The sequence below is a fragment of the Salvelinus namaycush genome, chromosome 21 (assembly GCF_016432855.1).
Source record: "Salvelinus namaycush isolate Seneca chromosome 21, SaNama_1.0, whole genome shotgun sequence".
NCBI classification, from domain to species: Eukaryota; Metazoa; Chordata; class Actinopteri; order Salmoniformes; family Salmonidae; genus Salvelinus; species Salvelinus namaycush.
Genome location: NC_052327.1, coordinates 35,900,798 through 35,915,184, shown reverse-complemented (window position 1 = coordinate 35,915,184; position 14,387 = coordinate 35,900,798). Strand labels below are relative to the sequence as shown.

General features: G+C 39.8%; 1 protein-coding gene across 1 annotated transcript in view; it reads left to right on the top strand.

The window, feature by feature from the left end:
* Positions 1-8,902: 8,902 nt before the first annotated feature.
* Positions 8,903-14,387, top strand: part of gpia (glucose-6-phosphate isomerase a) — a 30,836-nt gene continuing 25,351 nt past the window's right edge. The window contains exons 1-2 of the mRNA XM_039017634.1: positions 8,903-9,108; positions 10,536-10,626. Coding sequence (XP_038873562.1) covers positions 8,990-9,108; positions 10,536-10,626 — 210 coding nt within the window. The 5' untranslated portion in view covers positions 8,903-8,989. The remainder of the gene's footprint in view (positions 9,109-10,535; positions 10,627-14,387) is intronic.

The window sequence follows — 14,387 nt, the reverse complement described above, 5'->3', positions numbered from 1 at the left end:
GACTGTATGTATCAAGGTGATATCCAGATGGTTATTGTAATAAATACCATTTAAAATAACACAAGCATATTGCTATTACGTTGTTATAACTAACTTCTTTCAAAACAGGGTTTCTCACAAACTCATAAGCAGATACTGAGACCCACACACACCCAAGGACAGAGGGCTGGCACAGACCTTTCATAAACACTAAGGCCGGAAAGGCCTTGATCAAAGGGGTGCCTGGGTCTGCATTTCACGAGATACTGAAACACACACACACCCAAGGACAGAGGGCTGACGTAAACCTTTCATAAACACTGATCAAAATAGGAACATCTACGCACACACAAAATCTCCTGTTTTAGCTGAACATTTGGAAACACAGAACTCTACTACCAGGCCCTGAAGGACGACACCCAGATCGACAGGACCAATCAGAAGACCAGACCTACTAGACTCAACCTACATTCTGTGCTGTATAAAATGTCTATGCACTCTGTTATCTGGGCTCTGTCTGCAGGTTCCTTACGAGCTGAATGAACGAGTCCGTGCACGCTTGTATCAGATATCTTTACCTCTGAATAAACTGCTTTTTATTATACGAATATCCACCCTGTCCAGAGTCTCTACTTCGTCTCAGTTCTCCAGTAAACTTGTGATATCAACATTATTAGTTGTTTATTGTGTAGTCTGCTATCCTACTTGAAATAAAATAATGTGAGAAAAAAATGACCACGTAGCTACCACTGGCAACATGACCGTGCTACCCAGTAGGAACTACTTCAAGTCAGCAGGCACAACACCAGAGCACTGGCGGCCTATCGACTTGTAGTGCTGCCCAACCAGCCATGCAAAACGGTTTATAGTTGCAACAAATCTGCCCGATTAGCTCATTTGCATTCTATACGCACACTCGCCCATATTCTGGTCGACATATTGGGCTGCTGTTAGCCTACATGTCCAAGTATGGGTATCACATCGCTGGCTATAGATCCCCACAGTGGATCTGTCCATAATATCCATTCAACCTAGCAGTCAAACAGGGAAATGGCTCCAATCGTTTTTCCACCATTCATTTTTCCCATTGTGAATTTTAGAAACACTTAAAATAAGGGCTGTATTTGAATAAAAGTCACCTTGTCTGAGAGAGATTTACATGGTTATAAAAATGTCACGCCGGGGTAAGTCTACACGAAACACAGCCCTTATTTTAATTCTTCCTAAAATCCCCCATGGGAAAAAGTTATGGTGGGAAAAACAATTGGAACCATTTCCTTATTTGACCGCTAGGTTTAATGGGTATTATGACTCATATTGTGGTACTCTTATTACCGTTCTCCTTGCAGCATGATCGCAGATTTTGTTTTTCTCAAAATAAGACTCCTCCTGGAAAGGAAGGCTAAACTTTGGGAATAGCACTTATTTTTGCACTCTATTGCAGTAAAACTGTATTCCACAGCGTTGCAACCACATTAAAAAATTTTTTTTGATAATTTTATGTATTTTTTTGCACAAAAAAACATTTATTCAAATGCTGGTTTGTTGAAACCTATAGGCTATATTTTTGTAGGCTATATTTAAAGAAATACACTATTAATATATTAGATACTGTATGTAAATGAAAAAATATAAACCTTTACCAAGACTAATGGAGACCTAGAGGACAAAGAAAAGCCGTCTCCCGATATAATTTGGGATACCTTTAAGGTGTACATTAGAGGAATGATAATCTCATACTCGGCAAAAGTTCAATCTGATTTGGAAATTAGAATGAAAGAAAAATAATTCACTGTTTTAGAAAAAGCCCATTAAAGGTAAAGATAAATACTTTTCTGAACTTAAGCAGGAATACAATATTTTACTTTTGAAGAGAGCCATGTTAAACTCAAATAAAACATACTACTTAATGGCAAATAAACCAGGTAAATACTGTAGCAGCAAAGGAAGGACCAACTTCATATTAATGCCCATGATTTTGGAATGAGATGTTTGATGAGCAGGTGTCCACATAGTTTTGGTCATGTAGTGTATCTTGCAGCTTTCATAAAATGAAAACACACTATACCAGTTATAATTTTAAAAGATAAGATACAAAAATGTGGAAATTAGAAACAACAATGCGCTTAATAAAAAAATATTCAAAGCTTCTATAAAAATGTATATAAATCAGAATTAAACAACAATTGGACGGATCCTATTCCCTTCTTAGAGTCAACAACCCTGAAGCAAAAATAATAACTAAAAACAGATCACCCAAAAATAAACATTACATACTGTTAAAAATATTTGCACAGAGAAATGCACCAGGAATGGATGGCTTTCCCATAGAATTGTTTTTAAACTTTTTTCAAATCTTTCAACTTTCCAGCTGAAATAATACATTTAATACAGATATTATATTAATGTCCTAAAACAAATATTTACACAAATAATACATTTTCTGATGAAATTGCTTTGGAAAGGGGCACAAGACAGGGATGTCCCCTCTCCCCCCTCCTGTTTTCACTGGCAATTGAACCTCCAAGACCCAAATGTAAGAGGTATGAGTAAATATGAATATAAACTAAACTTATTTGCAGATGATCTCCTGATATATCTGACTCATTTTAAAAACTCAATGCCTCCTTTGCTAAAAATATTTTCAGAATACTTTAAAATATCAGGATATATAATGAATGTGAAAAAATAATGGAAATAAGAAACATAAAAAGATTAACTCACAATCTACAGCAATCCTTTTAAGTGGACCACAAAATATATTAAATACTTAGGATTTTTAATAAGTGACAACAAATATATAAAGATAATTTTATTCAATTTCTAAACAATATGAAAGCAGATCTAATTAAATGGAACAATCTTCCCATAAATCTTACAGGTGGAATAAACCTCTTCAGAATGGTATGGCCCCCAAAGTGAATACCTATTACCCCAGTGAAGTATGCTCGGTTATAACATACTTTATATGGGCAATTAAAAGTCATAGAACAAAAAGGAAAGTTTTACATCTTCCTAAATCTGAGGGTGGTTTTAACCTTCCAGACATGGAATTGTATCAACTTGCTACCCAAGGCTTTTACTTGCGACATACTGTATAGTTAAATGCACTAAAGAGGAACAATGGGTAAACATTGAAGATGCACATGCTCATCCCCAGAATCTGTTTATGTGTATATTGTCAAAGGATAAAGCTAAGAACATTAACAACTTCATAGTTAAGAACACTATAACAATATGGAAGAAAATGAAAGTATTCTACAATAACCAATATCACTCCCTAAAAAACACAGCCCTATGGAACAATCCTTGGATAGCTTTTCAGAATCCACTGATAAAGTGGTCCACATGGAAAACTAAAGGCATAGAAAAGGTAAATGACTTGGTAACATGCATTTATTTCACAGATTTAATAAGTAATAACGTTGAGGGAGAGGTTGTTGTCCTGGCACCACACTGCCAGGTCTCTGACCTCCTCCCTATAGGCGGTCTCATAATTGTCGGTGATCATGCCTACCACCGTTGTGTCTTAAGCAAATTTTCGTAAAAAAATGTTTTTTTGTACTTTTACACCTTTTTCCTCCCCAATTTCATGATATCCAATTGGTAGTTACAGTCTTGTCCCATCGCTCCTACGGACTCGGGAGAGACGAAGGTCGAGAGCCATGCATCCTCCGAAACACGACCCTGCCAAGCCGCACTGCTTCTTGACACACTGCTCGCTTAACCCAGAAGCCAGCCACACCAATGTATTGGAGGAAACACAGTCCAGCTGGTGACCAATGTCAGCTTGCAGGCATCTGGCCTGCCACAAGGAGTCGCTAGAGCGCGATGGGATTAGGCAGTCCCAGCTGGCCAAACCCTCTCCAAACCCGGACGACGCTAGGCCAAATGTGCCGCCTCATGGTTTTGGAGTTGTGCTTGGCCACGCAGTCATGGGTAAACAGGGAGTATGGGAGGGGACTAAGCACGCACCCCTGAGGGGACCCGTGTTGAGGATAAGCGTAGCAGATGTGTTGTTGCCTATACTTACCACCTGGGGGGCGGCCGTCAGGAAGTCCAGGATCCAGTGAAATTTAGTCAAGAAGTTTAGTCACAGTGTCCTTAGCTTAGTGATGAGCTTTGTGGGCACTATGGTGTTGAATTCTGAGCTGTAGTCAATTAAAAGAATTCTCACATAGGTGTTCCTTTTGTCCATGCGGGAAAGGGAAGTGTGGAGTGCGATTGAGATTGAGATTGCGACATCTGTGAATCTGTTGGGGCGGTATGCGAATTGGAGTGGGTCTAGGGTTTACGGGATGATGGTGTTGATATTAGCCATGACTAGCCTTTCAAAGCACTTCATGGCTACCGAGTGCTACGGGGTGGTAATAATTTAGGCAGGTTACCTTCGCTTTCTTTGGCTCAGGGACTATGGTGGTCTGCTTGAAACATTACAGACTCGGTCAGGGAGAAGTTGAAAAAAATCAATCAAGACACTTGCCAGTTGGTCCGCGCATGCTCTGAGTACATGTCCTGGTAATCCGGCTGGCCCCGCGGCCTTGTGAATGTTGACCTGTTTAAAGGTCTTGCTTACATCGGCTACGGAGAGCGTGATCACACAGTCGTCCGGAACAGCTGGTGCTCTCATGCATGCTTCAGTGTTGCTTGCCTCGAAGCGAGCATAAAAGGCATTTCGCCTGTCTTGGAGTCTCGCGTCACTGGGCAGCTCGCCGGTGGGTTTCCCTTTGTAGTCCTTAATAGTTTGCAAGCCCTGCCACATCTGACTAACGTCAGAGCTTGTGTAGTAGGATTCATTCTTAGTCCTGTATTGACACTTTGCCTGTTTGATGGTTAGTCTGAGGGCATAGTAGGATTTATTATAAGCATCCGGATTTGTGTCCCGCTCCTTGAAAGCGTCAGTTCTAGCCTTTAGCTCAGTGCAGATGTTCCCTGTAATCAACGGCTTCTGGTTGGGATATGTATGTAGTCACTGTGGGGACGACGTCGTCGATGCACTTATTGATGAAGCCGGTGACTGAGGTGGTATACTTCTCAAATCCATTGGATGAATCCCAGAACATATTTCAGTCTGTGCTAGCAAAACAGTCCTGTAGCATCTGCGTCATCTGACCACCTCCGCGTCATCTGACCACTTCTGTATTGAGCAGGTCACTGGTACTTCCTGCTTTAGTTTTGGCTTGTAAGCGGGAATCAGGAGGATAGAATTATGGTCAGATTTTCCAAATGGAGCGGAGGGAGAGCTTTGTAGGTGTCTGTGTGTGTGGAGTAAAGGTGGTCTAGAGTTTATTTTTTCCTCTGGTTGCAGATGTGACGTGCTGGTAGAAATTAGGTAAAACGGATTTAAGTTTGCCTGCATTATTAGTGTTGCGCTGTTGGTGCACTGGGTAGGCAAAGTATTCCCATTTTGAACCATTTAATTTGTCTTAAAAGACCGACTCTGCCTTCCACTCCTGCTGCATTGAATGAATAGCCAAGTGTATCAATAGCCCTGCGTTTTTATTATTATTAGCAGCTCCTCATGTCTGTTTTAATATTGAGGAATATTTAACTTTCTCTTGTAATAAGGAGTTTCGTCATCAGGTGGAAGACAGTGTCCGCTCTCCCTGGTCAGTCTCACCGGAGGAAAGGAAGGAGAGAGTCGGGACCGTGAGAGGCGGACCCTCTGCTGCGCTCTCCCTCCCTCCGCTGAGACTAATTCCCCATTCGAAACAACTGGGAGCTCTGAAAAAATGTATTTGAACGGTCATCCAACTAGAAATTCCAACTCTGGCCTCTTTCTAGAGCTCCGACATTCCGACCTCAAGATCATTGACATCATGATTGGACCTCGTATTTTTCAGAGTTCCCAGTTATTTTGAACGCGGCATTATGCCTTGTTCAAAACAACTCGGGAATTCTCTGACTTCAGTGCGTTCATGACAATTGGGAACTCAGGAAAAATGTGATCTGATTGGAAAAAATCGGTTTGAATGGTCATCCAACTCGGAATTCCAAATCGGAAACTCAAGCATCTTTCTAGAGCTACGACCTGAAGATCACTCACGTCATGATTTGACCAATTTTTTTCACCGAGTTCCCAGTTGTCTTGAAAGCACCATGACCATCAGATGCAGGTATCATCAGTCCAGTGAAATAAAAAAGCTAATTATTTGAAAAGGATTTCAATTTATGCTCAACTATACCTCGCACGTGCTCACCAACTGATCTATTTTGTTGTCAAAGCTCGAGTTTAGAAATATTTTTATTGAACTAGGCAAGTCAGATAAGAACAAATTCTTATTTACAATGACGGCCTACTCCGGCCAAACAATAACCCGGATGACGCTGGGCCTATGGGACTCCCAATCACGGCCAGTTGTGATACAGCCTGGAATCGAACCAGGGTCTGCAGTGACGCCTCTAGCACTGATTAGATTCGGAAAGCTCAATTAGTGAAAGATTATGATCGTGGAGGTTTACAGGCTATTGATTTTGAGTCGTTAGTGGGGGCTTTTAGAATTAAATGGTTGATATTATATCTGTCTAATCCTACATCTGTGGTATCATATCCCTAACAGTCGGTTTAATAAACTTGGTGGACTTAAATTCCTAATGAAATGTGATTTTGAAGTTTCCCCCCCACAAAACATTGATTTGGAACAATAGAGTTATTAAATTAATAGGAAATACATTTTAAATGGCGTTTGGTTTGACAAGGGTATTAGTGTTGTATGTGCTTTGTTAGACAACACAGGGGAGTTTTTGCCATTTGATTCATTGGTAAATTTCAGGTCAATATTACTCAGAGAGAATATATGAAGGTTTTCAAAGCTGTTCCACTTCCTTTACTTGGACTTATTAAGAACACTTTGTTATATTATGCGATTGTTCCCTCTTTTCCAAGTTTACAAATTAATGACTTGAATATTTTGGATAAAAAATTTAACAAAAGCGACTTCATTTTACATTAATTGTCCAGTTAAAAGTTAGTTAAACTAATTTTAAAATATTTTCTTCCATCTACCCTGTTAATGACTTCTTGCACAAAAGATTCAATTTTCACAAAATGCCTTGTGTTTTTTGTTCCTCTGATTCAGAATCCATAGAGCATTTATTTTTTTAATGCCGCCATTCTAGTAAACTATGGATTGAAATTCATGAATGGTTGTGTATAAAATCTCCAGAATTACCTATGTTTATGTAACAGTATAACTTTAAACCGTCCCCTCGCCCCGACACGGGCGCGAACCAGGGACCTTCTGCACACATCAACAACAGTCACCCACGAAGCGTCTTTACCCATCGCTCCACAAAAGCCGCGGCCCTTGCAGAGCAAGGGGCAACACTACTTCTAGGTTTCAGAGCAAGTGACGTAACTGATTGAAACGCTAGTAGCGCGTACCCGCTAACTGGCTAGCCATTTCACATCCGTTACACTCACCCCCCTTTCAACCTCCTCCTTTTCCGCAGCAACCAGTGATCCGGGTCAACAGCATCAATGTAACAGTATAACTTTAAACCGTCCCCTCGCCCCGACACGGGCGCGAACCAGATACCCTCTGCACACATCAACAACTGACACCCACGAAGCGTCGTTACCCATCGCTCCACAAAAGCCGCGGCCCTTGCAGAGCAAGGGGCAACGCTACTTCTAGGTTTCAGAGCAAGTGACGTAACTGATTGAAACGCTAGTAGCGCGTACCCGCTAACTGGCTAGCCATTTCACATCCGTTACACTTACCTTTGATGATGTTAAATGGCATTATGCTTATCCTTGTAATTCCTATCATAACTATTGTATTAACATTATTATTTTCTTGGCCAAATATGATATTCACAAATGTAAATGCGGTGGGAAAATTCCTTATTTTGTAGTTTCTTTCATTGAACTGTTACAATTTTATAAATCCCTCAAATTTTAAAAAAATATTAGAAGCCATGTCTCTGAATGTCTGTTAATGTCTCATTGCCTTGTCACATACAAATGATGTCCTGAATTAGGGGGTTCGCCTGGTGTTCTATTAATTTTTCATTGTATTCACAGAAATGTCCCTGTATTGATGTGTAATATTGTTATTATTGTTGCAATAAAAAATTAAATAAAGTAGCAAATCGGACATTTTCGAGTTTCCTAGTTCCGGCTAGCACTTGAACGCGGCAGTTTGCCCGTTTGTAGTCCTAAAACCCGGAAATAAGTCACCTCTGGCTTGCCATCCCTATGGGAAATGTTTATGTGGAATTAATAAGGGTTTGGAATAAAGGTCGAAAATAAGGTATGAGGTTAACACAGGTTTAAGAGATCGTATGCGTTTTGTTCTATGAGATAATAGCTGTCAGTTAACATGACCTTAATGAATTATAAAGCCTTTATGTGCGTTGTGTTTTTATTATTATATACGTTCTTCAAAATTCACAAAAAAGGATGTGAGGTGATGAAGATTATAGAACAAAAGGTATAAGATTTCCTAAGCCTGTGTTTACCACAGACACTATTTTAAGCGTTTATATAAAAACCTTACAAAATCACAATTTCCCCCATAGACTTTGTTCAACTACTAAAAAGACGCCATTGCTATCAAAACGACTGACTTAACGGAATTTGTCCGTCTCTTTTTTTTTTTTACTTTTTTTTATTAACAACAAATCAATACAGAAAGTACATAAGGGAACAGAAGTATATATAGATTATATATAATGGACAATCGAGCTAGGGGGTACAATATCACATTACAATTACACAAGGACCTTAAGGGACATACATACACTTACAATTCTAACAGCTTTTTTGTTAGTAGAGTATTTAATAGTCTTAAAATACAGTTCAATTTATTTTTGTAGGGTAAGAAAATGTGTGGAATTTGTCCGTCTCCACACGACACTCGCTGTGCGACCTACGTCATCAATTTGGGCACCAGGCGTGTCCGCATAGCCCGTTCTTATTCCTCAGCCTCTCACACTGAATTGCCCTTTCATCCTACACGCACGGAAGTAGGGTTTTAACGCGATCATTATCAATTCAACCGCCACCATGGGGCTTTCAAGTGATCCACATTTCCAGAAACTTGAACAATGGTACAAATCCAAAGCTGGGAACCTCAACATGAGGGACATGTTTGATGCTGACAAGGATAGATTCAGCAAATTTAGGTAAGTAAGCTTTCGATTGTTATTATGACCAATAGCCGATGCTATACAGACATTTGGCACGGTATCTTGCATCAGTAACGGTATAGGTCAAACAATTGAATACGGAGCTAACGTTAGCTAACTAACTACATCAATAGAGCCAGTGCATGGGATGCGTTTTTTGTACACCTTGGTACCAATCAAATGTGATTCCATAACTAAGCTTTACAATATAAGCAGGGAAGCAAGAATAGTCATTTGTCTTTTAGCTATGTCGTTGTCTGGCTAATAGCAAGCGCTTCATACTTGTATGAGTACACAGTACAAGGTCATCGTTTGTGATCGATTGTTTTTCCAGTCGTAAAACATAGCTTAGTATCTGCTTTGTGAAATGTTCATTTTCCATGTCGCTCTACTACACCCAGTTACATTATAACTAGCTATATTGTTATCGAGCTGTCAACTATATTCATTTTATGTAGGGCCCCATTTAACTGGGTTAGCTTGCTAGGTAATGTTAGCCCTAACTAGCTAAAGCTATATGCTCGCTTCCTTTCATTCAGCAGCTGGCGTTGGCTATCTACGTGCAGTTTTGCACATACATAGCCTACCAGTAGGCGTTTTAAGTCTAACTGACGAGGGACCTAAACCCAGTATAGACATCTTTTAGGTACCACTGACAAATTTACTGTAACAATGTAACCATCAAGATTGCTGTCACGACGTTCTACTGGAGGGGTCTGCAGTCGCACGTACGCCAGCCGTTAAGCAACAAGGCTAGCTAGCTACGCCCCTACAATAAAACCTGCACCATGTTCCGTAATCAAATCCAACTTGATTTGTTACATGCGTCGAATACCACAAGTGTAGACCTTACCGTGAAATGCTTACTTTCAAGCCCTTAACCAACTGTGCAGTTCAAGAAGAGTTAAGAAAATATTTACCAAAGTAAAAAGAAAAACGTTTTTATTATATATATAAATAAATAAAAAGTTGCATAACAATAACGAGGTTATATACAGTGGGTACCGGTACCAAGTCAGTGTGCTGGGTACAGGTTAGTTGAGGGAATGTGTACATGTAGGTAGGGGTGAAGTGACTATGCATAGATGATGATAAACAGCGAGTAGCAGCAGTGTACAAAACAAATGGGGGGGGGTCAATGTAAATAGTCCAGTGTCCATTTGATTAATTGTTCAGCGGTCTTGTGGCTTTGGGTAATAAAATTGATAATACAATTGTGTACCTTGTCTCTCCAAGCCACACTGTAGCACTGCAACACATACAGTCAGTAACATGTAATCGTATTATAATTCAGAATAAATTATGTAATTGACACAGTAAGATGCATTTTATCACTGTACATAGAAATGATAAGGAATATGTTAGAAACCCTATTTGATCATTCTAGATTATTACATTTGTTTTCTGTTCTCTTTCCTTGGTAGCACAACCCTTGAGACAGACGATGGAGACATCCTGCTTGATTACTCCAAGAATCTTGTCAATGAGGAAGTCATGAGGATGCTGCTGGCCATGGTAATACATATCAATGTTATGTCTTCTCATAACTATAGCAAACATCTAACAGATGTTTGCTCTCAGTTTTGACTCAATGGGAATGACCTACGTCAAGGACCTACACACAGTGATGTAAAAATACTTTAAAGTACTACTTACGTTGTTCTTTTTGAGTATCTGTACCTTACTCTACTATTTTATTTTTGACCACTTTTACTTCACTACATTCCTAAAGAAAATGTTGTGCTTTTTACTCCATACATTTCCCAAGTTCTCAAATCAAATTGTATTAGTCACATGCGCCGAATACAACAGGTGTAGACCTTACAGTGAAATACTTACTTACGAGCCACTAAACCAACAATGCGGTTAAAAAAAATATGAATAAGAAATAAAAGTAACAAGTAATTAAAGAGCAGCAGTAAAATAACAATAGCGAGACTATATACAGCGAAATTCTAGCTTGATAAATCTATCAAGCTATTTCTAATTTAATAATGTTGAATTTCTCATTATTCAACATTAGCCTAACCTGCAAATTTGAAAAGGAAAATGCATTTAGGCCTATCTTTACTTGTAAATTCTTCTGGTGAACCTCTGTTGACAGCGCTGTAGAAGTCACTGCAGAGTCCCATGTCCATTATTTTATTCTGCATGGGTCATTCCATGTCATTTCAGAAAGCCATGACACCCACCATCTCAGATTGTTCTGAAATCGTTTCTGTTGTTAGAAACATAAGATTAGCATTCCTGAAACATTATTTTGTTTAAATTTAATTTGATCTCTGAGAAATTAAGCTAAATGGGCCATTTTTTATTTCTAGGATTCATATAATCGTCAATAAATATAGTACCTGACATTTGATTTGGACCATAATTCTTCTTAACATTGAGTAAGACATGAGGAATCTAATAAAATTATCAAAAGCCACCCGCGGACCCCCGACCCGTCACGCCAATCCCACCCCAACAACCAGTGTTTAGAGAAATTAGCCATTGAAGTCGCTTACATTATTTACCCTAAATTCGTGTGAAAGTATAATGTTTTGCCCACTAGATGCTGCTGTTCCTGCTACTATCACCACACTCTTTTATCCATTTAGCTGGTCGCTTGTGTTCATTAAATGTTTCACAACATTTTTCTTTGCAACTTTGGGTAGAAAACCAATAGCTTTTGTTGCCTGGCTAACCAAACTCCTTGCTCCGGTCAAACGCTACTCCACGCCCACAGACGTTAGGTTCTTCTCCGCATTGAGTCTGGTTCTGAGTACCTCCCTGACGATTTCTAGAACGCAAACACTTTCCAACCGTTCTGATTGGTCCCAGAAACCGATGGGTTGGGCCAGAGCCAGAACACACATGGGTAAAGCGCCGTTTTGAAAATGTGTCATTGGCATTGATACTCTGATTGGTGATTTACTTTATTTTGTACAACACTCTTCATTTTGATGTCACCGCAAATAACTTCAACGATGGTGGTCTCAGACTGAAGTGTGTAGCGAATATAGAGCAGCGGAAGAATTCAGTTTGAGTCATCAGGCAATGGCTTTTTAAAATTATGAAAATAAATTGTGTGGTCAAGCCAGTCCACCATGAAAGCAATTCAGTTTATCCTGCTATTAGCAACCTAATGCTTCTCCTTGAATAGTCCAACAAATGGCAACTCTCTGAGAGGACTATCGTAATGGTGCAATTCTCTATTTCAACTACATCGCACCTGTCCAGATCCACCCCCATCTCCAGTGCCCGCATCACTCATCCGCCACATGGCTTCAAACTGCACAAGTTTGTTTCTCGCCGTCGCCTACGCACTTACAAAATTTGATAAAAAGCAGTTGACCTTTCCATTGTCTTAACGACAAGGGATTGGTTGATTTCCAATTGATTGACGAGAAAAGTATCGTCCAACCCTTCGGGTATCTTACTGCACCCTCATATGCCATGTCTTGAAATATGCAATTCTCATATGAAGACAGGCCTGAAAGTTTGGAGAAATGGGCTAGTGGCTAAAATGTTGTGACAACCGTAATATAATGATACAATTATATGGCAGTTGTATGTTTTTCACAAAAAATATTAGAAAACATCTCTATATGTAGTGTGATTTAATAAAATGTACATCTTTAAACTCAACCCAATACCATTACAAAACACAGTGTGTTTGTGACTTTATTGGTTTGCCAGGAATGGTCTTATTAATCCAGACCTTTAAGAGGGGCTGTTTCCTGGACACAAATAAAGCCTAAGAGAAGGACAAACTAAATTGCTTTCATGGAAGACTCATTTCTTCTGATTAGTGTTGGGTACTAACTTCTAAACATCCTTATTCATGTTACCGTATTAGAACTGAGGGCATGGAAATCTGCTAAGTGAGAAAGGACATGTTATTGATTTAACCCAGGTAAGTTGACTGAGAACACATTCTCATGTACAGCAACAACCTGGGGAATGGTTACAGGGGAGAGGGGATGAATGAGCCAATTGTAAGCTGGGGATGATTAGGTGACCATGATGGTATGAGGGCCAGATTGGGAATTTAGCCAGGACACCAGGGTTAACACCCCTACTCTTACAATACGTGCCATGGGATCTTTAGTGACCACAGAGAGTCAGGACACCTGTTTAACATCCCATCTGAAAGACAGCTCCCTACACAGGGCAATGTCCCCAATCACCGCCCTGGGGCTTTGGGATATATATATTTTTTTTTTTAGACCTGAGGAAAGGGTGCCTCTTACTGGCCCTCCAACACCACTTCCAGCAGCATCTGGTCTCCCATCCAGGGACCAACCCTGCTTAGCTTCAGAAGCAAGCCAGCAGTGGGATGCAGGGTGGTATGCTGCTGGCTTGATCTCAGGTATCCTATGGAGAGGAGAAGGGCCATAGTCTGGTTCCAGTCAAAAGATAAGGTAGGACAGCCGTGAGTTGGGGAGGAGTGAGGAATTTGGGCCGAGGTCAGATGAAGTGAGAACGATTTGAATGGCTGGGAAGGAATTAATACCCTGGTGCCTTTCTTGGGGGGTTTTATGCAGTTTTAGCAAATTTATATATTTGAGCATGAAAACCACCAGAATCGTAAAAAAAACAACAACAACCTTAACACAAAATAATTAATTTTTTAAAATATATTTTAAAAAAAAGAATTTGACTTTTCATAACAGCTTTTTAAATTATATTATCACAGGTTAAGCACTACCTACCCTGACTGCACATCACTGATGTGAACGTATCATACATGCACACAGCCGGCATGGCTTCAGCTGTCAACCCTCATCAACCTTCAGCCTCTTCGCTCTTAGTGAAAGTCTATTTATAGTTCTACCACTACACGGCAACTGATTATTGTTGTGCTAGCTACCAGATGGCTGTGAGAAATGTTGATAATGCAATGCATCTAGTAGCATTTAATACTTAAAATTGTCTCTTCATATTAAACAGTCACATCAGCAATTCCAGTCCATTCCCCAACAATAGAACCCCCGAGTACACCGTTGACAACACATTTGACAGAAATGAAAAATGTCCTTGTAATTGGAGTTTGGCCAGCCCACCCACTTCTATTCATTCATCCAGAGTATCATGCTAGACTAGTACCCTGGGAATGTGGTGAAACGGACATTAAATTCAGACCAACACTTCCTTCTTATGTTTAAGGAAGAAGGATTGCTAAAATCAAGACATTTCTAGTCCTACCGGTATGTGCTGTCGCAAATGCTACGTATGTTGTAATAACCTGTTTGTGGGCATTGAGTGATTGCAGATAGTAGCAACAATGTTGC